At 43.9% G+C, this 27,746-nt stretch overlaps 1 protein-coding gene across 1 annotated transcript in view; it reads left to right on the top strand.

Moving 5' to 3' along the window:
* The window catches only part of LOC138527517 (acyl-coenzyme A thioesterase 5-like), a 28,969-nt gene extending 4,643 nt beyond the window's left edge, over positions 1-24,326 (top strand). Inside the window, exons 2-3 of the mRNA XM_069638769.1 lie at positions 836-1,038; positions 19,525-24,326. Coding sequence (XP_069494870.1) covers positions 836-1,038; positions 19,525-20,100 — 779 coding nt within the window. The 3' untranslated portion in view covers positions 20,101-24,326. The remainder of the gene's footprint in view (positions 1-835; positions 1,039-19,524) is intronic.
* The last annotated feature ends 3,420 nt before the right edge of the window (positions 24,327-27,746 follow it).

Below are 27,746 nucleotides of genomic sequence, written 5' to 3'. Positions count from 1 at the left end.
TGTTCATAATGATTGAAGTATACAACTCTTTTAGCACAGACCTATTTGTCGAACATATAAATCTCTAGTCAATCTTGTGTTCCCAAAATGCTCTTTGATTTTATGCAAAGGAGGCTGGGACCCTCGCGCAATTTTTCCACATTCCCTTTCTCGCAGGGGCATTTCCAAAGAGTACAGTAGGAATGTAGCAGGCTGCGCATTTTGGAATAATAACCTATCAGAAAAATAATGTATGTGGTTATTCTAGATGTTGATAAAGTGTTTTGCTCATTAAGCCAATGTAATGGTATTATGACTAAGTACTACAAATGATCATAAGAAATTTATGTCGTACACTTTTTTTAAAAATATGCAATTTGCAATGGTAGTACGTTCCTTTTCTAAAGGTTATCTTTGCATAAATATTGAACCAAATGGCTGAGAGGTTTTCCACATCTGGGGGAAGTAAAGTGTGTGGATCACAACATAAAACTCAAGAGATTTGTTGTTTGTGCCCACACACAGAAACCCTGGCATGTTGGCTTTGCAACACTTTTATATTCAGCTTGTTTTAGTCCACAGCCAGATAATTAATTTATTTTTCTACAAATCATATATTTGAGTGTTTTATGAAACACTTTCACTGCCATACTCCCAAATACATGAAGGTGGGTGGTGGTACCGAGGTTTACTCTCCGATGTAGAACGTTTATTGTCTCTGCATCAAAGCCTGTTCTCAAGACACTTTTGCCTTGATTCCCAAATCCACTGACTTTGGAACTATGACATCTGCTTTGCCACCCTGAGGAACACCTACATCTGATGTTACTTTGTCTTATCTGGTCCCCCTCCGCAGGTTATGGTCCCTTCCCTGGTGTGATCGACTTGTTTGGCGATGAAGGAGGGCTGGTGGAGTACCGATCTAGCCTCCTTGCCAGCCGAGGGTTTGCATCTCTTGCCCTACCATATTTTGGCTTTGAGGACCTGCCGAGAATGATGAAAGATTTCCACCTGGAATACTTTGAGGAAGCAGCCAAGTTTCTGCTGCGCCACCCAAAGGTATGTATCATCATTACATGTTTATCTAATGACCGGATTGCATCCCTCTAGAACCCTGTCTTTGATACTCGGTGTACTTTGACATATGGAGTAGATGTCAATGAAACCACATATTTGCTTAGCTTCTCAGATCACAATAAGTCCATCTTTCTATCATATCTTCAATCGTAATGCAAAGCAGATTTTTTAGAAGGGTGCAGCACTTTGTTGTGTGTGTGTGTGTGTGTGTGTGTTCTGCTTACTTCAAGGGTTTCTCCATCCACCTATGGTTTCTCTACAAAGCTCTTAGAGATTATATTATTTTCTTCTACATGTATAGTGGTCTACAGCTCACTAAATCTCCCTATCGAAAGTCTAACTGCCCCTCAGTAGTTTGTACTTTTCCATAGTTGGCGCTGGGGTGCCGCTTATCTAGAGAAGGGGATAGAGAAGGGAATGTCCCTTGACTAACTCACTGCATTCCTATATCAAATGGTAAAAACAGTTTGGGAAGTTATTTTTCTTTGTATTTCTTCCTTTCTAGTGTACAACACTTAAAATTGTTCTGCAGTGAAGATCTGCTTCTTAAAACGATTTTCTCTCCCAAGCTCTCAATCAATCTGAGTGTCTTGGGGGTTCAGGACATCACCCTGAACTGACCGGTTTCAGCAGAATTAGCTTTAGTCTAGCCGCTTTCTTCAGGACTGTAACCCAACCTTGTAGTTGGGGTCACTTTAGGAGGAGGTACACCATTATTCTTTCAGCCACGGCCCCTGTTTTTCTTTTTAAGATCTCTTTTTTTTTTCTCTTCTTTGTTTCAACCCTGCATAGGGAGACACAAAACATGGAACCATCACTGTATCCATTTCCCTTTTTATGTTTTCATAGGTAGCATCTATTCCTCCCAGAGTTGAAAGAAACGATGAGAGAAAAAAGAGCTCTTAAAAACAAAAACTTTCTAATTCCGCTGAAACCAGACAAAGGAATAAAAAGAAAAATAACTTCCTGAAGTGTTTAGGAAAGTAGTGAGTTAGTCAAAGGACATTCCCTTCTCTATCCCCTTCACTAGATGGGTGGCACCCCAGTGCCAACTATGGAAAAGTACAAACAAATGATGGGCAGTTTGTTTTTCCGATAGGGAGATTTAGTGAGCTGTAGGTCACTATAGATGTAGAAGAAAAGAATAGAATCTTCTTGTGTTGTGTTAAAAAACTGTGAGCATCAGGTAGCTGTTGCTGCTCTTTGGCCCCTGTCTATGATAGCGTGTTTTGATATTCTCTACAAAGCTGCCCTGAAATTAAGAGGCGTCTGGTCAAATGTGAATAAATGTATTTTTTATTTGTGTCTCTTGGTTTTAATATTAAAACCTTTACACAATCATTAACCTCACACATTGAAGCAAAGGTTACATACTATACATTTCAGTTAAAATGCCTCAAAATCTAATGCAATCTAAAACTTAGATTATGATTAAGTTAATTTGTAATAAAATATGTGCATTGCAGAGTGAAAATGAGGTGGCTTCAAACAATTTTCCCCATAGCATTTCCCATGGGTTTAATCTCGTATCCGCCACTTAATGAGCAAAACATAGCGCATATTTCTCAAAACCTCACATTCAAGTAATAAATGTCTGACGGTTTCGATTTCAGTGTAACAATGTGAAAGGAATTCATTAAGATGACAGCTCGAGATGAGCATCAAGGAAAGCATTGCAGATTTGAGCTAAGTCTTACACTGACCTGTTGAAAACCAGAGTTGAGTTTTGTAGATAAAGTAGGAGTTGCAGGGAAACAATATGTTGTAATAGAAATAAAAAGGTAAAGCCAGTACTCGAATGAAACTAAGCTGCTGCCATCTTGAACTAGATGGCACTCACGTTTATTGAAATTAGAGGGTCAAAGTAAGAAACCTAGAATGTTCACACTTTTCAGTTATTTAATTTTCCAAAGTCCAGTTCATGATGTAGGACCACAATTAGAAACAACCCACACCTTGATACAGTTACTTCATTGCTTATTCAGTGTTTTACACCCTTCTAAATCTTTCAAAGTTCATTATAGTGATTTAAATACATGGGTTAGCTTGTATTTCTTCTGTTTCTGTGCCTGAGCCAACAGACCAAATTGCATGGACTTTCCTCTTAGTTATAGATGATAGCGACTCTGTGGTTATGGTTAAGTCGCGCTCCCATTGGAGAAGACAACATTGGGCATTGTATAACATTGACGCCATCCGACAAATCCACAAAAAGGGTTTAAAAAAAGTATAGACTCTGAACTTTTGGGAAAGTTGCTTGCAGTTTCGTCAAGGTGGAAGGAGGGCAAAAGTTCTGAAAAGTTTTAGACTTGCATTAGAGAAACATGCAACATTGTCTCGGGAGGATAGCTCAGGGGCAACGTGCTCACCTTGGAAGCAAGACGACACGGAGCACCACAGGTTTGATCTCCAGGTCCACACTTAGAAACCTCTGGGCATTAAGTGCCTTATAAAATAACCTATCATATCATATATCAAAGCACTGGGCTGATTTGTGTCAAATTGTTCAGAAAAGCAGCAGTCTGATTACAAAGGCATGTTTTCATAAATGTGGTGGTAATCCGTCCAGCAATTTGTTAAAAAATGCCAAGAGTATTTTTTTACCAACAAAGTCTTGTCTTTACGCTTGTCTTGCTCTTCTCCCCTCCCACCTCCTTCTTCTCCATCTTGCCTGCCTCCCCAACTTTCTTCCTTCTCTCTCCTCTCCGACTTCCCCTCTTTAACCTTAATCCTATCCCCTCTCCTTAATCTCTCTCTCCTCCTCCACTTTCCCTCCAGTTTCAAACATGCTCTGATCATTCCTATGCTTAAAAACCCTCTCTTGACCCCACACTTCCCTATAACGTTTGTCCTTTTTCTCTTCCAATCTAAATTTTTAGAAAGGGTTGTCTATTCCCAAGTCTCCTGCTTTTTTTCACCTTCACTCTCTTCTACCTCCCCTTTAGTCTGGTTTCCATCCTGCACACTCCACCGAGACCACCCTTTTCCATGTCTCCAACACATTTCTTATCGCTCATCACAACAAGCTCTCCTCTATACTCATTCTCTTTGAACTCTCTGTGGCTTTTGACACTGTTGACCACTGTACTCTCCTCACTATCCTCTCCTCTCTTGGTTTGTCTGACTCTGTTCTGCGTTGGTTTTGATCCTAACTTTTAGCATGTTCCTATTCTGTCTCTTGTAGTGGTAATATTTCTTCTCCTTGCCCTCTATTGTACAGTGTCCCTCGGGGTTCTGTCCTTGGGCCAATACTCTTTTTCCTCTATAATGCTCCCCTCTCTGCCTTGATCCAATCATTCAACCTTTCTTGTCATTTCTAAGCAGACGACTTACAGATTTTCCTTTCCTTCTTTTCTGATTCACTCCATTCTACGGTCTTCTCCTGTTTACTCTCGAACCAATCTTCAATGTCCTCTTATTTCCTTAATTTGAACCCCACGAAAACTGATTTTTTTTACTTTTCCCCCATCCTCCTCCCTTCCCTCCTCTGTGCCTTCTAGTACCCCCATCCCACCGCGCACATCTCCCCTTTTCCCCCACTGCCCGTAATCTTGGCTCTAGACTGTCTTTCTGAACATACATCGCTAACACTGCCAGAATCTGCCAGTATTATCGCTATAATTTCAATTGCATTCGTCATTTTCTGTCATTTAACACCACTAAGCTTAACTGTGCACTCATTTTCTATTGCCTGGACTATTGTTGAGCTCTTCTTGTTGTTCTACCCGCCTCTCATCTTACCTCTGTCCGCTCTGCCTTTAACTCTGCTTACTGCCTCCTTTTTCTCTTATCTCCACGATCCTCTATTTCTTCTTATTTCCGATCTGCATCTCTGTTACCATTTGAAGCCTGCCTTGTGTTTCACTTTCTTTATAGTCTTTAAGTGTACTCGTGGCCTTGCCCCTTCTTATATGTCCTCTCTTGCCTCTTTCTAGTCTCCTCCATGTCCCCTTTGCTCTCTATCACAGTACCTCCTTTCACAAGCACCAAGGTGCTGCATCACGCTTTTGCTTGTTTGCTTTTTTTGCACCAAAGTATTGGCATGCCCTACCTTTTACTATTCGCCCCTCCGACTCCTTTCATATTTTCCGTACACGTGCCCTTAATTTCACCCATCAGTGACCATTTCACTGCCCTTTGTTCTTGATTTTGTTGGGCCGCTGTATATTTTTTCAAGCACTTTGGAGAAAGCGCTCAATATGTGCAAAATAAATGAGGGATATCTTGATTCGGTGCGCAAACATACCTACATGTATTCAGAGTCCATGAATTTTTTCAACCAATCAGATGAGCCTATTGTGTCAGCAGACCTCGCGGAAGGAGCTGATTGATCAATGGGAAAATATGACAATACATCAACATTTTCTGAAATGGGTGCCATGTTTGCTTGCAAACATTGTCAAATACTGCGGACAGCACACTAAACATGTTTTTAAAAATGGAGCATTACACTGGTCGCACACATAAAACCACCTGAGACAAGTTGATGGGAAGTCAGAAAGGGGGTGCGGGAGAATATCTCTTCAAAAGAGCAAAATAAAACCGTTTTTTCATTGTGTTTGTGGACATACCCACGTTCCACGGCCTGAAACAATGTGTTTTTTTTTCTATCCAAGAATACTGAGGCCTGTCTGCAGACGTTTTGGGTTTTTAAAAAAAATCAAGCGAACGTTGTTTTAGGTTAGGTCACGTTGGGCCTTGTGGAAAGCCGTGACGGTTGTAGTCCTGTAAAGAGGCTACTGGGTCTGGTCATCCCTGTGTCGGGGAAAAGCGGCCATGGTGAAGGGGAGTGCTTGTATACATTAAGAGATGATAATGACCACTGGGTCTGGCAGTCTGGATATTTTGTTGGATTTACAGATAGTGTTTCAGTCTGCCTTCTTCTCCTTATCCGTGGATTGCTTTCTGGGTCTGCGGACATTTTGGGTTGAAAAAAATGTCATGTGGTTGGGAGTGTAGGTTAGATGCTAGTGGGTCTTGTGGTACTGCAGTGACTGATAGTGGCTCTGGTTGTAGTCCTGTGACGAGGATAGTGTCAGTAGTCACTCTACCCCAGCAAATATATATATTCAATAGTGTATTTAAATGAAACATTACATTCCATGGTTTGTCTTTATTGTCCAGGGCCAACCTTTGCAACCGTACACTTTGCCGCCTTTTTGCAAACCGCTTATAGATTACGAAGAAAGACTTACTCGCTGACAAAGAGTATACAGCAGAAGATGCGAGTTTCCGTACTTGTCAGATTGTTCACAGATACCTTTGCAATGCTCACACCCTTAGATTACAGGTCACCCGTCATGTCCTTGGTGGTTCCATTTGTGATGTCATTTATGATGTTGTGTGTCTGTATGAGCAGTGTGTGGTAGGGCCACAAGTTCTGGTTGGGTAGCTTACCATAGCTGGGCAATTTCAATGCTTTTTATATTTTGTGCCACAACAACATTCCTTTTTAACAAAGTGTGTGTGGGTGTAGTGCGTGTGTGTGTATATGTATGTATATATATATATATATATATATATATATATATATATATATATAGTTCGGGGTTGGCTGGCTCCAGCCCCATAACAGCTGGTGGGCTAAAGCTATGACCCAGAGTTGGCGTACCAGTCTGGGGTGTAGCGGCAATAGGGAAATTTGACCAACACCACCCATTGCCCTTCACAGGGTGGCATCCGGCCCTGTGCTGTCATTATAGGTAATTTTCAAAGATTACCGATTTTGCAATTGTTGTCTCCAGCCCCACAACAGTTGGTGGGCTGAAATGTTGGCCCGAGGGCAGCATACCAGTCTGGCTTGTATTGGCAATAGTGAAATCTGACCAACCCCACCCATTGGTGCTGCACAGGGCGGGGCCCGGCCCTGTGCTATCAGTATAGGCGATTTCGGGAAATTGCAGATTCTGCGACTTTTCCAGTAATATGAAGTTGGGACACAAGGACGGCATTCCAGTGTGGGGTGTACTGGCGATAGTGAAATTTGAACAACCCCACCCATTTGCCATGCACAGGGGTGGAGGGAGGGGGCGGGTGGCCCTGTGCTATCCGTATAGGCGATTTCGGGAGATTGCAGATTTTGTGATTTTCCAAAAATAGGATGTTATGACACAATAAAACCTACACAATTCTATAACAGACCCCCAACGTGCATGTCAGCTACAGACCCGTGCAGCGCCGGGTTGTACCGCTAGTATATAAACCCTCACCTTTCAATATTGCCCTTGCAGGCCCCTCCCTCACCGCTGCCCTTGCTGGCCCCCTGCCTGGAGGCTGTCCACCCCACCCCTGGGATTCCTCCACCTTAGCACTTAGCCAGTGACCTCCTCCCTGGCTCCCATTGGCACTTCCCTCCTGTGCTCCCATCAGCACTTATCCATACCCTGCCCCTCCCTATCCCTTGCACTTCTCACTGCACTTGCACGTCCAAATGCCACAAGGCCTAGTAGGACCACAATTGAATATTTACTGTTTTGTCACTATTATTAACCCCCTGTCCACTTGCCTTGTGGTGCCTGGAAACACCATTGGTTGTATAGACACCTAACAACAAATGCTCAATAAATGGAACAATACATAAAACATGTGTGTATATATACATTGTCGAGAGAGAGCACTCGGCACCATTCAGATGCTTAGGAGTATCCTCAAATTGGGTAATAGTAGCAAATGTTATTACAGCGCAAAGTGGGAGGAATTAATGCATGCGGGAGGACGTAAGGGGTGCTCATAAACATTTGTGGCTACCGCGCCCTTCTCCGTTCTGGGGGCAGAAAGCCTGCAGAATGTAGTGTAGAGGGTGCTGCCCACGACATGAGCTGGCCATTGCAGGGGCTCAGGAAAGTGCAGAACCAGTCTTGCTATCCGGAGTACTCGGTTTAGGAAAATGGGGCCGCCATGTTCACCCTTGAGTAAGAGGTCTGTGGCACATAACCAGCGCTGTAAAAACCAGTCCCTTGTAGCTGTGTTTGGAGATTGGATGTCGCCCTGAGGCTGCTGCCTGACTCGGGGAGAGGGGAGTGGCACGCTACCTGCAGACTGTATCCTGCTGAGCAGCAGCCTCTCTGGTAGTTTGAGGCAGGAGATTGGACGTCGCACTGAGGGTGTTGCCTGCCTCAGGGAGCGGAGAGCGGCATGGTACCTGCAGAGTGTATCCTGCTGAACAGCAGCCTCTCTGGTAGTTTTGAGGCAGGAGACTGGACGTCGCCCTCGGAGAGTGGCATGCTACCTGCAGAGTGTATCCTGCTGAGCAGCAGCCTCTCTGTTACGTTTGAGGCAGTTACTGAGCACCCCGTATTTTGGGAGCTGGGAGGGTCCCTAATCCCTTTTCATGCAAGGAGTTTGGGAAATCAAAATGAGAGTTTATTTCGGTCTGGCTGGCTGAGACACTTCTTTGAAGTTGGCAAAATGCAAAAGATGACAAGTAAAAGACCTCGCTGAAGAGTGATTCACTTTGTTACTAGATTGGCTGTGGCTTTTGCTTCTTCTGTTTGAGACCAAAGGGCCTTGGTGCGCAGTCTGACCAACTTTTATACATGCCAGGTTTTTTCTTCAGTATGTGTGCGCTCTTGGCCCACAGTGTCTTGGATCTCTATTAACATGTGCCTATTCTTATCCTGACAGAGTGACCCTGATTTAAGGCTGGGTGAGAGTAAGAGTGAAGCAAGTAGTTGCAGGGAGGCGGATGATGGCGGGTGAAAAGGATACAAATGCTGTAGGCGCTGACCTTAAGCATATGTAAAAGTGTTCTGGTCGCCGGTGGAAGGGAACCTGAAGCAAAGGTGAAGGGAGTGGATTTGGGTGCATCTCCTGATGTGTTTCTGAAATTTCTTACATTGAGGGACCCATGAGGATCCATACCTCTGTCAGCCTCAATGTGCATTGTCTAAACCCCCCCTCCCAAAAGCTTCAGATGACTTTGCAGGGCTTTAATGATCTTGTAACTGATTTTGCCATTTTGTAAGAGATGCATTTACACTGGAAGGATGTAGAGCTTCTAAATAGTGAAAGTTTGGGTATTGATTCTTTGCCTCGGCGGAGACAGAGATGTGCGTTGGTGATACTTTTACATAGTGGGAAGGGGTTCCAGTTATAGGTTATTGCAAAATGAATGGATTAATTATGGTCAGGTGAAGGGCCTAGGGAAGGATTCTCGCACTTGTTTCCTTTTATGACATTAATGATGGGCTGAGTCCGTTCTTAGAATATTCGTTTGATGTTAGCAGAATTTGCTTAAGGTGACGTAGTAGAGGGAGGGGATTGTAAAATATTCCGGGTTTCAGATACGTCGGGTCCCTCCTCACCTAAAAATGTTAAACATTCCCAAATCTTTGTGCATATGCTTGCAGACCTCGGCCTGTCTGATCACCCAGGGAGAGGGATTATTCTAATTACTCACACGTCCACGGGACATATTAAAAGATTGACGCACTAATTGCCTCAAAGCGACTAATGCAAGACTTACTGACCTCTAAATAGGCCCAATATCTGTAACTGATCATGCCCCAATTATAGCTAGATTTTGGCTTAAGGAGTTCATTTATGGATAAAAAATATGACTGGAAAGTACATGCGATCCACCTTCGTGGCCAGGTGCTGGTGGATACGGTTTCCCTTTCTAGCCAGCAATACTTTGAAGCCAACGCTAGCGGGGAAGTGGATCTTAGGACAGTATGGGACGAGGGTAAAGCAGGGATAGATCGGATCCAGAATGAACAAGGAACTGCCTAGTATGGAGCTCGGCAGATAATTCATTCTGATTTAGAGGATGGTTTGAGTAAACCTCAACAGGCTCGTAAGCAGTCAGGGTCCCTCTGGCACCTGTGTAGTGTTAGGCAGACTAAGAGCAAAGTAGAGACATTCCATTCAGATGGCACAGCAAATATGTTAAAAAAAAGACATATACGTTTTGCCACACTCATTAAAGAAAGCTAATAGGCTCCTAGCTTAGGATGCATTGTGACAGAAATCACATAGTTTCCCTTCAGGAGACCAATGGTACTCTACGGTGTAAGGGGAAGGACAAGTTGGAGCTATTGAAGAATTATTTTCTGGGTTTATATGATACAAATGCCGTTGATGAGGGTGCCTAGCTCAGCTTCTTGGAGAAAACAGGTCTCTCATGCATCTCTGACAAGGTGCGTGATGTCTGTGAACAGGAGGTCACAAACAAAGAAGTAATGGCAGCTATTAAAGCACTAACATTGTGTGATTTAAAGGTTCTCGGGGTCGATGCAGATGCAGTCATCACTCTCTCGCATTAAAGCCCAGAAAAGACTGTGCTGATTCTTCTGCATTTCGTCCCATCACACTATTGAATGCTGATGCCAAAATATTCTTTAAAATCTTGGCCACCTTTTGAGTCGGGTTCTCCTGGATTTTGTGCATTCAGGTCAGACTGGATTTATCCCAGGTAGAGGTACTCATGACAACATCCATAGATGAATCCATATCATGGAACTTGAGAGTATTTGGCATTGATGACATATGGGTTTGGTCCAGATTGTTCTGAGAACGGTAATGGCTAACTATTAGATCCTGAAGACTTGAATTATGTGAAACAGACACCATGAGTCCTATTGGTTTTTATAGAGGCAATGGGCAGGGTTAGCCACAGCCCCCGCTGATCTTTGAAACCTTTGACACAGAGGGTTTGGAACAGTGAGGATATGAAGGGCCTTAGAACACACAGCGTCCCTATACATGGATGATGTGCTCTTCTTTATAGAAGATGCCAAAAATACCCTGCCTAAGATTCTCAAAATATTGGAGAAATTATGTTTGCTCTTTGGGTTCATTATAAAACATATAAATTCAGTGATTGAATATCACTGAAACATCAGATGTGATGCTGGATTTAAACGTGGCTTTATTTGGAAAGTGGACAATGTGATGAATTAAGGAAATTCGTCCATTCTCCTTTAGGTGGAGCCCCCCCTGAGAGGCTAGGGAGGTGAGACTGCTAAGCAAGTCCTCCCTATGAGCTAGGAGTGACTCCCCTCTAGTGGACAAGGACTCCCATTCCTATTAGGAATGCCCTAATCCTAATCTCTGCATATATGGGAGTGGGAAAGACTGCTGTTGCTTCTGTTTTACATTCAATACCTATTGATATTACTTCCATATCTTTGGCTGAAGGTAATTCAGAATTCTCCTTGGACCCAGCAACGGACAAAAAATAGCATGCCCCTTTGAAGTACGCCGGTGAGAATAAAGAGACTAGGAACCTTGAATTGAGGAGGAAGAATCCTATGCAGAGGCGAGCCTCGTAAGTGAGAACTTCCTGGAGGGACAGAGTCATGCCCACCAAAGAGGAAAGCGAGATGCTGTAAGACCGTCACCGAGAACGGTGGCATTGGCAAGATGGAGAGGGGAGAAGAACAGTCTTACCTGGTGGCATGACCACTCTGCAGCCGTGGTGGGTCTGGTACTTGCAAACCTACGCAGAGACCAGGGGACAACAGAGGAATTAATCTTCAACTCTTAGTGTGGAGAAAATAGAAACTGCAGAGACTTGCAGGCGGCATAGCATCTTTCCTGGTGGCGTGCCCACACTGCAACCGTTGTCGGACTGGGGCCTGCAGACCAATGCCAAGACCAGGGAACAAAAGAGGAATAACTCCTCTACTCTCAGCGCAAGGATCATTGAAACTGCGGATATGGGCAGCAGAAAGAGAAAAGACACAAATGTGCCAGAGATGCCATCCCGCTGGCCGAAGGCAGAGAAGGTACAAGGGTTGCTCAGGGTGTAGAGAGGAGAGGTGAGTTACACAAAATAAGTAATCTAAAGACCTCTAGTGGCCTTGAGAGCCCTCAAGTGATTAGAGACATTGATTAACCCTGCAGGTTCCCTTCTTGTAACAATCTATACAAGGCACAATATCGGGGTGAAAGAAGTTTGTGGAAAGGGACTAAGTGTATAATCCCTTCCCTTCAAGAATGAGACGTTTGATTTGTGTATTTTTCTTGAAGAATTTAAAAAGAGACTGAAAATCTCTCTTTTGTGAACTATTAAGAACAATCATTTGTCCTACAACCAGTACTTGGGAGAGATCCAACTAAGAACGGGAAGGCTATGACTCTGGCTCTTTTATATGTTGTTTTTTTATAAAGCGGTAGGATCAGATAGTGAATAGGATTTGTACTGAGAACTACTTTTTGTTTTTCACAATTGACGAGCACCCTTACTTTAGTTTGTAGGTAGCGAAAATCCCTTGTAGCAATAGGGACAGTTAAGCATTTCTCCTTTTGAGTTCAAATAAAGATCTTTGAAATGTTAACCTCGAATCTGACTCCATCTTTGGTTTGCCACAAAAGTTTGGGCTACTTGAGGATTCAGCTGACTAGGACACAGAAGCTCCTTTTATAAGACTAAAATTGCTCCATTTTTCAAGACCTTTCATAGCTTCAAGAAATGGGTAAAATTAGAAATATCTTAGCTTGGTAGAATCCAGTCCTTGAGGATGAATGGATTATTGGAGCTATGCTACACTTTCCTGACCATTCCGATTTTTCATACTCCAGAGTGTTCTATTAAAGCTTATACAGAAATCATTCCATTTTAAATAGACTGGGAATGCCCAAAGGGTTTCGCATGATTTGATGGGATCAGTGTGGGGAGGAGTGTTGGGGTCATATAGGTGGTGAGATATTATAAGGCAGGAGAGCTTGCTGCCTTTGTGGCAGGGATCTCCACCAACTGCAAACCATAATGGCTTTAGGTAGAACAGGAGGTTATGAATATCCCACTGAACTTCCTTTTCTGGCAACCAGAGAAAGACGGAGAAGCAAGCATTGACTTTGCTCCTCAGGTGCATGCCCTGGGCAATGGAATGCCTTCCACAAGCAGTTAGGAGTCCATCCTCATAAGGTATGTCTATCCGTTTGGGGAAACTAGATCAATGGGGCTTTAATGGTGTTTAACTGGGAACCCCTCGCATTTCGCTGGTTGCACTGTGAAGTTTTGTATTAGGGAAAATGATTGATTTATCTATATACAACTGCAGCATTGGGTACATCATTTCTCCACTAAAGAAGCAGCTCATTGTAACCCTCGCTCCGATTGAGCAAGACCTGGATAATACATCAGGGGACAAGCTGGTAGGTTCTCTAAACATTTGCATAGTGATGATTGTGATGGCCCATTAGACAAGCTGAAATATATGATTGCTTGGGACCAGGGTACAAGATTATTGAAGAATCCTGGCAGAGAATTTGAAGATGAGCGAACAAGGCTTTGCAATGTACTACCATTACGGACGGATAATTATATCTCAGTAAAATCTGAGCGCTTCTGGGGAGAGTTTGTTGCCAGCCACATGTGGCACGGTTGTCCCAAGGACCAGTCCTACTGGGAGGAGGTAGTGGGAAAATAAATATAGAACTGCTAATTATCTTCTCTGGGATCCCTTGGTTATCTTATTGGGCAATAGTGACGATCAGAGCTGTTACCCAATGGCTGGCTAATCTTTTAACACACCTCCTAAATGCAGTGAGGTTGGCTTTGGAATAGCAATGGAAATGTGAGCATGGCACCTTGGTACAAATATGGTGGACCAAGATGTGGAACATGGTGGATCTAGAAAAGAGCACTTCTATAAATGGTGGTCAAAGTGAAAACTATTTGAGGACTTGGCCCGCATTTTTTCGAGATCGCACTCCAGGTTTTGGGGGCAATTTCTCATTGAGATAAATACGAGAAAGTTGTTTTCCAATGTCGATATCGGATTGGTGGGGGTTGGAGGCTGTTGTGGAATATGCAAGGCTGACACATGGTTTTGCAATCGATGATGTAAGATGACGGCCCTTATTTTGCTTGTATATATTGTATTTGTGATCGGTTATTAATTATATATAATTGACAAAAAGGGGGAGAAATCTAGCATGAAGTACTATATAAAAACACAAATGATGTTATGTACCTGGAATTTATAACACTCCCTGCTTCCATTTTGCCATGGAGATGTGAAAGAGAGAATGCTTGGTTAGGTTAGTGTGGATGGATAAAACTTGTAATATATCTTTGCTGTTGCTTTGATGCATGCAGGCAAAGAATACCCAAATCTACCTATGCAGGTCTGTTTCTAGTTTTTCTGTGCCAAGAATAGAGGCATTTGTGACCGAAGTGGATCTCTGTGTGCTCAGGGTGCTAGGATACATTGGTATGAGGTATGTAAATTGGGTAAAGAGGTGTAGTTTTGTGGTGTTCGATGTGTTTTGGGATAATGTTCAATTGCTACATGTGGCTTGGCTGGTATGCATAATGTGTATTGGAACCTAAAATGTGTGCATGTCAGTGTGGTGAGCAGTCATTGGGTACCTCAAAGGGCAAGTTAGTGAGGCGTGCAGACAATCTCGACAACAGATATAACAAATAATAACATGAAATGCCAAGGCATAACAAAGCATTTGAAGTTACAACAAAGCATTCAAAAGGCATAACAAGTAAAACAACCTGGTTTCCTCACAGTCATCCAGCGGTCTCTACAGTCAACTCCGACTTCATGTTCTCCTGTTGCTACTGCCCAACGCTCCTACTCGTGCTGTCTTGCTCTGTCCAATTTATATATTGTACACTGCGTGCAACAAGGATCTGGGAATTGGCAGATGAGGTGAGGGGACAATTCGACGACTCCACGCATTACCTTCATCGAAGTTCTGAGGATAATGGGAGGCATGAACTTGTGGTTCAGAGGAAGGGCTGTCTGAGATATGAGAAACACGGGCGCTCATTTCACCTTCCTTAGACAGTTAGAAGGCTAAGAGAGGTTTCAAACCTCACTTATGCTTAGGTGCTTTGGTCAGAGGGCCTGCTGGGACTTCTACCATCAGTGCAGCACCAATTGGGCAATTAACTGTGTTTCTCAAGCAGTTGGGGCAGAGGCCATAATCCTTGGTCATTTCTTCTAGAGGTCTACCTCGTTGTCTTCACCAACAAGCCGCAAACCCTTCTGCAATGGAGCACACAGTTCAAGATCAAAAATGAATCCTCCCTCCACCCCACATTCCTACCAGGCAAATCGATAACTTTGTTTCAGAATTCTACAGAAACTGTGCAGGGGAACCTTCACGGGTAGGAAAACTGAATGAGGAGAAAAAAAGATACATGGTGGAGTGTGAATTCCTTGTGGGCCTCACAGAGGTAGGTGCATCAACACTTGTTCTAAATGGGATATCAAGGCTGCAGGAAAGTGAAGAGAAGCATACTGGCAGTGAACGATAGGGGGTTAAGGATGTAGGATTGGCAAGGGAACAGCATTATTTTCTCCATTCTCGAAGTGTCTTTGGTCCCTACTAGCCACTGATCTTTGCAAGAGCTCCTTGAAAATCGCAGAAGAAAAGCTAAAGAATGAACCATGACAAAAGCAGGTATGCATCTAATTTAGTGTTTGTCCTTCCAGATCTAGGAAGAGGGCTTTCAGGGCTTGTCATAGGCACAAGGTTTGAACTGCTCCTTAACTTACACTATTCCGTTACAACTTTAGCGCTGCGCCCCAAGGAGAACGTCTGTGTTCCACAAATAATTTGGTCCATCTGTCAAGTGGTCACTGACTTAAACATCTCCGCCTCACCTGAAAACTCTTCATAGTACAGCTATTATAATGTCACTACAATAGTAATCTCTGCCAATCATTGACAAGTTGATTGAAATTATAAATGCTGTGTGTGTGTGCAATGTGATGCTCTTTTGATTTCATATCTGTTCAGACTACAGTGTGCTTAAGGGCCAATCGCAACGCTTCAAAGCCATAACCATGGCAGTAAGACTCTACACTGATTTCAAGTAAGGTAACATAACATTACTCACAGTTACGTTTTCATGTCCTTGCATATTGTGAGCTAGTCTGTAAGTTTTTCTCTCCATGGCTTTTCCCACTCTTCCCCTTTCATGCCCTCTTTGCCTTATTTCCTTTTCACCCCATAGACCACGGTCTAGCTGCCACCCTGGTTGAGGGAATCAGCATGTCTGTGCATTGCCAAGGCTCGGTGCTTTAAGACCGCTAAATGGGAGATGTGCATAGTATAAAAGACAAATGGCATGGCATAGCATAACATGGGTTGTCCTAGTGGCAGGAAGGAACTGCCTTACCTGTAAACAGCTGAGAACTACAAATGAGAAAAAGGTAAGGTGGGGCTGACATTCATGAGGTCTCCTTATTCATCGGTATGCTGCTCTGATCATGACAACTACTTTTTGGACCTCATTTATGGAATGTTATGCACTGGTTTCTTATGTGACGTAACTCTACTTTCATGAGAATGTAAGACTTCTCTGAATCACTCACCAGTTCTGAACTAAAGTGGATGGAGCTGTAGGTCTGCAGTGAAATGCATTGGAAGAGCTGTGTGTAGGCTCCAGAGCTGGAGCAGCACGGGACAGAGCTTTAGATCTGGAGTGAGAGTGCAAAAGTGTTACAAACTGCTTCTAATGTGGTCCATGCATTTTGCGTACAGTCCTGCGGAACACACAGCAAAACGTTGAAATGGAGTTTATTGCAGCCACTTCAGACTCAACAACCCCCCTCCCCACCGCAAGCCAGGCCAGGGGCCCTTTTGCCTCCAAAACACAAAACGCCATTTCTGACCAATAGTTGCGTGGACCTCGGTCGCTAGATCTGAGCTTGTGTCCACAGAATCTAACCAGGTCAGCAGGTTCTCAAGTCCGGTCTTGTACGCAGCATGAACCTGCTAAAAGGGTCTGATACCCGGTTACTGGCCTACAGACCTGACACGTGGGCACCTAGCCCGCGCTGGAACTTTGTAGACCCCTGCACATGGCTTGAGGTCTACATATCTGTGCTTATTCACCCAAGCCTCGTGAGAGCTGGGTCTGTGATGCTGCTGCAGAACTGCCTTTGGGTCCACAAGTCCGTGCCTGTGGCTGCAGGAAGGTCCTTGGAACTGGGTCATTGGCCCATGGGACTAAACCAAGTATGTGGTGACCCACAGTGAGTTGAAGAGATGTTATGGTTTTATTTATTTACTGTGCATTTGTAAGGCGCTTATACATCAACTAAATTGTGTTTCAAAGCGCCCACAGGGCAACAGGGAGGGAACATGGGAAAGAAAGCAATATAACAATGAAAGATAGAGTTGGACGTACTAGGCCTTGTGAGCATTCACAACGTGCAAGTGCAGAGAGAGAAGGGATGAGGAAGTGGGGGATAAGTGCTAGGGGGTACCAAAGAGGGAAGTGCTAGGGTGTAAGCAGCTGTTAAGTGACTTGCTTAGAGTGGTCAGCTGCCAATAAATAAGTAAATGCATTCTTTTGGTGGCATAGGCCAGTGGGTGCCAAGGCAAGTGCTGGGAGTGGCTGAGGCTGAAGGCGATTGGGTGTGGGAGGCCAGGACCCAGGAGGACACATAAGGGCCCTGTCACCACTCTCTATCCCACTCTGGGGTTTTAGCAGAGGAGAGAGGAAGGGAAGGAGGAGGTGAAAAGGAAGGTCTTGAGGAGCTTCCGGAATTTGAGGAAATCCGGCTCAGGACGGAGAGGAAGGGGGAAGCTGTTCCATAAGAGGCAGTCTACCAAGGAGAGCGATCAGCCGCCAGCTCTCTGTTTAGCGAAGCACTTGACACACAGAGAGTTGGTGCTGGAGGAACGTAAAGATCTAGAGGGAGCCAGTTTTAGATAGCGTGGTCTCAAGCCCCAGACAGCCTTATGAATGATGCAGAGGGATTTGAATTTGATCTTTGTAGCAACCGGGAGCCAGTGAAGAGATTTTAGGGCTGGAGAGATGCAGTCCCTGGACTTGAGGCCAAGGATAAGTCTTGCAGCGGTATTCTGGATTAGCTGTAGTGGTCGTTGAGAAGAAGATCGATTAAGGAAAAGGCTATTGCAGTAGTCTATGCAACAAGTGAGATTGTCAATAGGCACGCCTTATTAGTTAAATGTAACTCTGATCTAGTTCTGCTAATTACTGGAGGTAAGTTACATTTTTACTGTAAATTTGAGGTGCAGAGGAGAAACAAACAACCTTGGCATCTAGGTTGTAAAAAAAGGGAGAAGGTTCCCAATTTGGGAACGCGCGTCACCTGCACACTATCTCAGGACTGAGGAGAGCAGACTAATTAATTTTCGGTAGCTTACATAATTTTCTGTAAAAAGGGTAAATAATTGAAATTGTTATCACTGTTTGCAAAAAAAATGTTTTTCAAAAAATTACTGTTAACTTGTTATCCCAAGATCTTCTTTTATTCTTGTTATTAGAAAAGCCCAAAGCGTTTCTAGATACTACTCTTCATCAGGGGCAAAGTAGTAGTTCACTGAAAAAGACATGCATAAGACATAATTTAATATTACATAATGGTCACTCTATATTCTAGACCAGGATTTAGCTCTTAATCTCTTAAATTTTACAGATTTGGATTTACCCATATCACTTGTGTCACCAATTTAACAATTTAAACATACATTTGAAAATTAACAAGGTCACTCGACATAAATTCCTCAACCATTGATTCCATAGTTGGTTGCTTATTTGGTGTTTTATGACCTTCTCCATCCTCTTGCTGCATGGTTGAGCACCTACTCCGCACATACCAGAGGCCCGGCAACCTTCAAGGAAACCAACTCAAAAATTAACATCAGTATAAAATCCAAGCAACACACAATGTGGGGGATGCGCTAACCAGAACTTTCCAGCATTGCATGGCAGCGGATCAGTTATGGTTGTTTTACAGTGGCACCGGTGGTGTTATGGTTGCTTTAGAAACCACAGCTTACACACTTTTTGAGTTTGCACCCATATTAATCTTCCATACCATTTTTCAATGCAAGTCTGTGGTATACGTTCTTTTTTATGCATGCAAAGCATCATACATGCATCCCAATTTAGTGGATTTATGTATCATGGTGAAGTGTGAATATGCCCTAATTCTGGGACTGGTGTGTGCTATGTATGCCGAATTGTAAAGAAGTCAGAGGCACCCATGCATAGCAGAGGCTAAGAAAAAATTCCAAAGCTGTGGTTGGCCTTTAAGATGTCTCAGAATGCCAGAGGCAAACCATTTATTATACTGAGTCACTTTAAGGTCTGTGGTTAATGATTTCTTATTCAGCGGTGGGAGCAAGGTTTAGACTTAGCAGAGGTGATCATTTTTTTGGGGCCGGGGGGCTGTGCAAATAAGCACAGTATAAAAACCATGGCGAATGATAGACCTTTTTATGCTGGCGCTAGGCGAAAGTTGCAAGAGAGCATCAACTGTGTCAGGGTGTCTTCAGTCATGTAGGATTAGATTAGCAATTCTTGGTTTTGGGGCGGTAGCTTTTGAGGGGAGAGTTGCTGCAGCATGCTCTCAGAAAGCACTTTGCTGCAGTTACATGTTGAAAATTTGCTGTGTCAAAGAGACAGCCATTGTAAGCAAGAATGTGTACTTAACATTTGCTTGCCTGCAGTCCTCTTTCTAAGAAATTGAACTTGTATTTTACATGCCTTTTTAAGAATATTTGTCTTTCTCTTTGTTTTAGGTAAAGGGTCCCGGTGTCGGTGTCATCGGTACTGGCAAAGGTGCAGATTTGGCGCTATCTATGGTCACCTTCCTCCAAGAAGTAAAAGTCGGCGTCAGCATCTCTGGTTGCTGCTCGAACACTGCTGCCAGTTTACACTATGGTGAGCAAACCATCCCTGCACTGCGTTATGACATGGGCATGGTCCAAATATCGGACACCGCTGTGTTTGACATCTTCGAATCCTTAGGTGACCCAATGGATCCCGAAAACAAGCAAAGCATCATCCCCATAGAAAATGCTGACGGTCAATTCTTGTTTGTGGTGGGCGAAGGTGACCGCAACTGGAAGAGCTCCTTGTACGCACAGCTAGCCGTTAGCCGCCTCCGGGAACACGGGAAAGACAACTTTCAACTTCTGAGTTACCCTGGCGCCGGACATAGAATTGACCCTCCTTGCTCGCCGTTTTGTATCGCAGCCAGAGACCGGGTCCTAGGAGTACCGATTCTGGGTGGGGGAGAGATGGAAGCTCATTGTCGTGCCCAGGTAGACAGCTGGGAGAAGATCCAGGCGTTTCTGCAATTACACTTGAGCTGAGTGTGGGAACTGTTGCAAAGTTGTACTGTGATACACTACGCTTCCTACTCCAAAGACACCGAAAAGACCTGTGGTAATGGAATATAGAATTTGATTCCAAGAGTGGATCGTTGGCCATTAACGATTTTACAGTTGCCTCATTAACATAATGGTTCTTGTTTCCAGAATGTAATTGGTTTAAATGTTAAAAGAAGACACCTGAATACAGAGATTTAGTGTATTACACAAACATACATTTCATTGTGGGCTCATCAAGATAATTGTGTGGTGTTAAAATGAGCCCTTTCCAACATGGAGATTTTGAACAGTTCACTTTCCAATCCATGTACATAGTAGCTTATGGCTTTCTGCCATTATGTTTGTGTTCTAAATTCCTGTCTGGACACTGACTATATCTTAATCCCTCAGGTGAAGTGCAACCCAAGTGGTGGCCATGCTGGTAAAAGCAGGAAGTGGGGAAGGTGGGTCCAAGATTGCCCTCCTGCAGTCAGATTGCTACTTATGGAAAGAGCCCTAGAACATAGTTATGCTCCCACAACCTTGTCCAATACTTGGAGGTTAGCTTCACTCTACCCTGTCTCTTGCTTATGAAACCTATAGGAGCCAGCCAAGGAACAACCCCTTTCTTTCAGTGACTGTGACATTAGCACTCTGAGCTTTGAGGAATACAGAAGCAAAGGCTCTTTGAGTGCATCTCACCGCCTGAGGTTGGAAGGTCCAGTTAAGCACACTGGACTTTTTCACATTAAGATTGATACAGTAGAAGGAATCGCCATGGCCCAGTACCCAGTTTTCAATGATTTTTATTTTTAAAGGAGTGAATACAAATTGAAGGGAAAGACTGGGAGGTGATATGGATGACATGTGTTTCTACATGCCTGTGGATCCATGCTTACAGCTTTCTCACCCGCTTTGCTCTGTTACACCATTCAACAATCTTTAAATTTGTTCTGACGACAGGGTAACTAATGAAAATGCGCACAAGGTGAGCTGTGGCTATGTTAGATTGTGTAACCACGAAAGTGATAGGTGGAAGGATTTGAATGAATTTGAACCACAGGCATTGCTCTGGGCAACCTTCCACACCACTGGTTTTTAGCCCGTCTGAGCCATTGCAAAAGGGGTCCAGCCATATGCAAATCAGCCAGGTACTGCCACCAATGGTAGCAGCCGTGCCCGAACTGCTAGGCCAGGTCCCCTCTGCATGGAAACACAAGCAACCTGAGACATGTTTCGGCCTTGTTGGGCCTCCTCAGTGAGGTGCAGCTTGGTTCCCTATGGCGCAGAGAGCAAGGGACCCACGTCTGTGCATACCCTTTCTCACATAGTGAGACAAACTGTAACCACAAAAGTGATGGGTCGAAAGTTTGAATGAATCTGTGCCACTGCAATTGCTCTGGGCAACCTTCCACACCACCGTTTTCTAGTCCGCCTGTGCTTTTGAAAAAGGGGTCCAGCCATATACAAATTAGTCAGGTACTGTGCACAAGGTGAGCTGTGGCTATGTTAGATTGGGCACTTGTATAGTGCATAAAACAATCTGAATTTCTTCTTTTTGCTGCAACATGCGATAAAACGGTACACTCCACATGGCAGGACAAATAATATGAAATGCTCATAGATCTGTCATACAAGTGCAACAGAACACACAACAACAATGCGTCATGGACTGAGATAGGTAGAGTTTTGTAGCCTTCAAGTTGTATAAAAGAACATTCTGTAACGCTTCATTCTAATAGATTAAAGCATGTTCAATAAGTTCAGATCCAATGAGCTGATATATGACTATAAAGGTGAAGTTATTCTTCCACGTGGATAGGATTGGAGCAACACAATCAATGCAGTTGTACGTGCTAGAGAGCTAAGGTGATTGAATGAGCTGTTTTTCTCTTAGCTCATTACCTGGAGAAAAAGATCACTTTTGTAGACTGACCCCTCAATGCTCACACCAGAAAAAATACACCCCACTAGGGAAAAAGGCCCAGCACACCTCTTGCAAGGAGAACAAGTTTTATTCTCACAAAAATACAAGTGCATGCCGGCAAAGAACTCTGCTGCCACGAAGCGCTCTGACTTAAACAGCGTGAACAATGGGTTATAAAGGTACACAGCTTCACAAATGATGTACATCACATAAATTACAAATCCTGGTAGCTGGTTGGTGTGACCCTATAAACATATAGCCTGCTCCAGACGGGATGCCAGGCGATTGGTCGCAGCATCTTCTGTCCATCTTCTTCCACATGGGGATCTTCTTCTTTTCGTGATCACGTACAAAGAGCCTCCAATTGGCAATTATAGTTACACAATTCATTATATCTTAGCTCTACAGTGCACCTTGTACCAAGGACATGAGCGAGGCAGCTACTTTCGAGGTTGTGCTAACTTGTCAGAGCTACGTGAACCCCTGCTACTTTCCCAGATACGCTGGCGCCTCCACAACTTTCCCACCCATAGCTTAAATGTGTTACCTTCTCCCCTGGCACCTCGCAGCACAAATCACATGAACTGATGGTGTGGGCAGCTCGTCACCGCTCTCTGATCTTCCTGATCGATCGGCAAAAGAACAGTTTTATGGCCAGGGGTCTTCGGCTGATAAGTGTACTTGAATGTTTGTGTCCGGGGTTTGGGGGTCTCGGGTCGCTATAACTTAGATATCTGGACTGGTGAAGGCCTAAAGCCCTCACCCCCCTTCTCGTAGGGTAGCTCTTCAAAGATCCATTCCGGCCCTGTCTTGGCCTTGCAGGGCACATTCCTCCCTGGGTTACATGCACTATGATAGGACACAATGAACTGTGTGTTCACGAAATTAACCTTCTGCATGGCTGCCTTGACTCCGTGCAAAAACACACGCACACCCTGCTACCCCTTGGGATGCAAGCGCACTGGCATAACTATAGCACTGGGCCTCAATTTCAAGATGGCGTCCAACTTGTAAAATGGAGTTTCATTACACACGTGGTACTAATACCAGAATTCACTATGTTTTCACCATAATCCAACTCCTATGGGCTACCCCATGACCCCTCCGTTCTCCTGGCTCCCCTACAGCACCTCCTTCTACAATCACCTCGTCCTAAATCGCTGAGGGGCCTGGGACTTCCACCCTTGCTCCCCAACACTTTTTACTTCAGCCAACTCGTTGCCTCTCACATTGCAGGCAGAAATGTAACCAGAAGCAACATCCCAGAAGGTGTCAATCAAGGAAAATTAATAGCAAAAAAATCTGTTAAGATCTAAGCAGCAGGCAACCTTTGAAAGTTAACTCTGGTTGAAGCTGGTTTTGCATGCTGGACAAGCAGAAAAGGGATAGAGATGAATTGGCTAGCTGGAGACGGGAGATATAAAAAAACTGCAGCAGGACCTAGTAAAGCAGGCAGTGGACTAAACAGGCTATCTCGAAGGATATGGTGCAAAGAACAAAGGGGGCACGAACATATGGATCAATAGACATTCAGAAAGTGCATGCTTGACCAACACAGTCTTTAAATACTGTGAGTTTCCATGAAAATCAGAAAGAATCCAAACTACAATAAAGGAAATGCCCTTGCTGCTTTCTTAAGAAATTGATTTTGATATGCAAAAATGCTGACATATTATCTCCCTTTTATTACTTTGATGATCTCTCTTTCACAAAGAATAGTAGCTTCTCAATAATGTAAGCAGGCAAATATGAACCCACTCCTATTGAAAAAAAGGTTTTTTAAAAAGTAATTCTGGACCCTACCGATCTCAATATCGACCAATTGCACGGCTAACTTGGAAATGGTGGTATCGGTTTGTTGAATCCCATGGACTGTGTGATACCCATCTGTCTGGCTTCCTGCCTAGAGATGGATGAAGACTGCTGTTCTGACCGTCTGGAATGATATCCTAGCAACTGCAGTTAAAGGCTTTATATCGGCCTTGATTATGCTGGACCTCTCTGTGGCTTTCAACACAGTTGACCACAATATTCTCTCAAGACTTCTTAAATCTTTGGTCAGCCTTTCAAAATATTGCATTGCCTGGTTTGAATCTTTTTTGACTGGCAGATCTAAAGAAATAAAACTAGACCATTATTGTTCAAATGCTCATCCTATTACTTGTGGTGTGCCAGAGGGATCTCTGATGACCCCACTTTTGTTTAATATATGCATTTAACCGTTAATGTTTTTATTAAGAAAATTACCACTCTATTACCAATGCGTGGACGACACAGGTTTATTAAAGGATTACAAACTCCACTGAGAGGTAGGGCATTCTTGCCAGCTGCATGTCTGAAGTTCAGAATCGATGGTGCTAAATGGACTGAAATTAAATCCTGCCAAAATGGAAATAATTCTGCTTTTCCCTAATAGTATTTTCAAATATCCATCACATTTTCCTAGACCTCCTTGCCTATTTGCCCTTCCTTTGCCCTATGTGGACAAGGTAAAAACAAATGTGGGTGCCATCTGGTAAGCTGACCTGAGATTTCACTGAAGAATCAGTGAAACAGTTATATCAGTCTTGTATAGTCTGCGTCTCCTCAAAAAGATCTTTCCTTTCATCCCTGAAAAAACGAGCAAGCGGGAATAGTCGGGACTCTTAATAATCCCAAGCTGGATGACACAAACAGTCTGTTAATTGGTCTTCCGGCAAATCAAATCTATCACTTACAGATGGCATTGAATGCAGCAATCAGATCTATTTTTAAACTACTGAAATGTACCCAAATCTCTGATTACCATCGTTCATTACACTGGCTTCCAGTCCACAAAGCATCCAATTCAAAATCCTTTGTACTTTCAAATAAATGCTTGCATGAGTTGTGCCCTCTTTCTACAAGAATACATTTATATTATCCCTCCTCGGGCATTGGGTTCCACTGGTCAAAACCTGTAGAGCATGCCTTCGTCTAGGTTTAGGTCCAGAGGCAACAAAAGATTCATGGTCGACTGAACAACTCTTGGGTGAAAATCATTACTGCTCTGGCTCCATTCAATTTGGTCTTTGTTAGCATTTTGGAAACATTTAAAAACGTATCTTCTTTGTTAGAACCTTGACCCTGCTTTTTTAATTTTTTTAAAAAAAATTTCACACTTTCTTTATTGAAGCACTTGACATTTCACATATTGCATAAAAAACATAACAGCGATCGGTAACAACAGAAACATAGTTGAGAGCCGGTTTATGACTGTAAGGAGACATTGTTATTCAAAGCACAAGACAGCAACAAGGTAATGGCGCTGACATAAGCAAGTGATCAAGAAAACCAACGGATGTACAGGGGAACCAGATAATAGACCTATACTTTCAGGGTCAACGGTCCCCATGAGTGCGCAGGAAGAAAGATCTGAAGTGCTGCCATACAGCCCCAGGCCGGCATCCTACCAGCTGCATGAATTACGATATTGGTCCTCGTTATTACTGGCCCAGGTGACTGCCCACAACCACTGTTTAGAGGTGGGAATGGTGGGCCTAAGCCAGCACAGCAGCAAACATCTCAATGCTAATAATAGACATTTACTAACAAATTTGCGCTGGGGGCCCACAAGGTCCTCAAAAATATGGAACAGACAATGCATGGGGGTGGCCTCCAATCTTTGGTCAATCATGTTGCCCAGTCTATCACATACCTCCTCCCAGTACCCTCCAAGCTTGGGGCATTTCCACACCAAATGAAAATAGCCAGCACTATCCTCCCAACATGTAGAGCAACGACCCAAGTTGTGTAGAGTGATTAGGTGCAGTTGAGACGGAGTGAAATGATACCTTGAATTTTATTAACCGAAGCCGGGAATTATAAGAAACTGCTTGGGTTTGCATGCACATGTTCCCCCCAGACCTCGTCAGTTATGTCTAAGTTCATGTCTTCCACCCATTTGGAGCAAAGCTTGTCCAGGGGTGTCAGGATCCGGCTCTGTATTAAACTGTTTAAAGTGGAAACAATATGCCATGTGCTGTATGCAGTCATAATATTACCTAGTATAGGATAATTTTCAGGTTCCATAGGTAATCCAGTCTACTGCTCTCCGAACGCTCTCCGCAGACCCATGTATCGGAGCCACTGTGAAGATCTATGCTGCACAATGACATTGCTAAAAGGTTTTCATCAAGGTACATGTTGCCCAAGTGACTAAAGCCACTGAGCTCCCACTGCCCCTTCATTATCATTTCCACTCTGGGGAAGGTCGGTATACAATTCCACAGGGGGGGCCACCATGATAGGGATGGCCCACGCCCAGTGGTTACAAATTTTCCGCCAGAGCGATCACACTTGCTAGATTGAATGAACATGGATGTGCAGGCCATTGGGTGGTGGGGGGGGGGGGTGGGCACAAGGGACCTGATATCATGCCCCTGTGTGAAATACTGCTGGAGTTAAACACATAGATTGGATGTGTTGTGTTGAAACCAGTAGGCAGCAAACTGCGCCTGTGCCACTAGCCAGTATAATCGGAAGTAGGGGGCAGCAAATCCCCCATATGCGTAGGAGAGCGACAGGGAGACGCACCGCTCCGGACTTCCAGACAAATGAATTGATACTGACTTCCAGTTTCTTTAAAAAACTCTGCATCTGGCCATATCTGTATATTTTGGAAAATATAGAGGAATTTGGGGAGGACAATCATTTTAAGCCAGGCTATTTTACTCACAATGGATAATGGCAGCCGTGCCCACGTCTGCAGTTTAACAGCGAGTTGTGACATGTATTTGACAAGTTTCCAGTCCAATAGGAATGCGTACTGTCTAGTCACCACAATCCCCAGGCATCTTATCCCGGTAGGGTCCCAGGGGAATCCAAACAAGTCATTTGGTTTAGCCACGACATCCGTCAGGAAGAAAACCTCCGATTTGGTGCCGTTAACATGCAGTCCAGACCGCTCCCTAAACTCCCAAACATGGCACATTATTGGGGCTAGGTTGTTCTCGGGGCCTCTGACATACACCAACGCATCGTTGGCATAAAGGGATATTATTTCGGTTCACCAGTCAGTCAGATGCCTCTATGCCTATCTCGTTGCCTAATGAGGTCTGACAATGGCTCTATGATGATGCCAAATAATAGGGGCAACAGAGGGCAGCCTGATGTGTGTCCCTGGTGATATGTAGCTGGGACAACAGCATCCCTTTCCAGCAGACTCTTGCAAGTGGTGACGTATACAGCAGATGCACCCCTGCTATAAAGTTGGGGCTGAACTTGAATTTCTCTATGGTGGTATACATAAATTGGCAGGAGACCGAATAAAAGGCTTTTTGTATGTCCAGTGTGGCCACCACGGCTTGAGCTTCAGAGTCTATCTAAGCAAAAATATTAAAGAAGGGGTGCAGGTTGAGTGCTGTCGAATAAATCCCGACTGGTCAGGGTAAATTATATGGGGCACATAGGTCATCAGTCGCATAGCCAATATTTTAGCAAACATTTGATCAATGGGGGCGGTAGGAACCACCTGGTTTATCAGGCTACAGGAGGACAGTGATGACTGCCTACCTCATGGTGTTGGGAAGTATTTGCAACTCAAGGGCCTCTATCCATATCTTATGTTGATAGGGAACCAGGATAGCTTTGAAGTGCTTATAGAATTTGGTGGTGAGGCCATCGGAGCCGGCCCTTCCCAGTCGGTAATGCCTCAATCGCACAATCGATTTCCTCCAGGGAGATTGGGATGTCCAGCTGAGCA

Source organism: Ambystoma mexicanum, chromosome 14 (genome assembly GCF_040938575.1).
Source record: "Ambystoma mexicanum isolate Mex_15411 chromosome 14, UKY_AmexF1_1, whole genome shotgun sequence".
Taxonomy (NCBI): domain Eukaryota; kingdom Metazoa; phylum Chordata; class Amphibia; order Caudata; family Ambystomatidae; genus Ambystoma; species Ambystoma mexicanum.
This window is presented reverse-complemented; position numbering and strand designations above follow the sequence as displayed.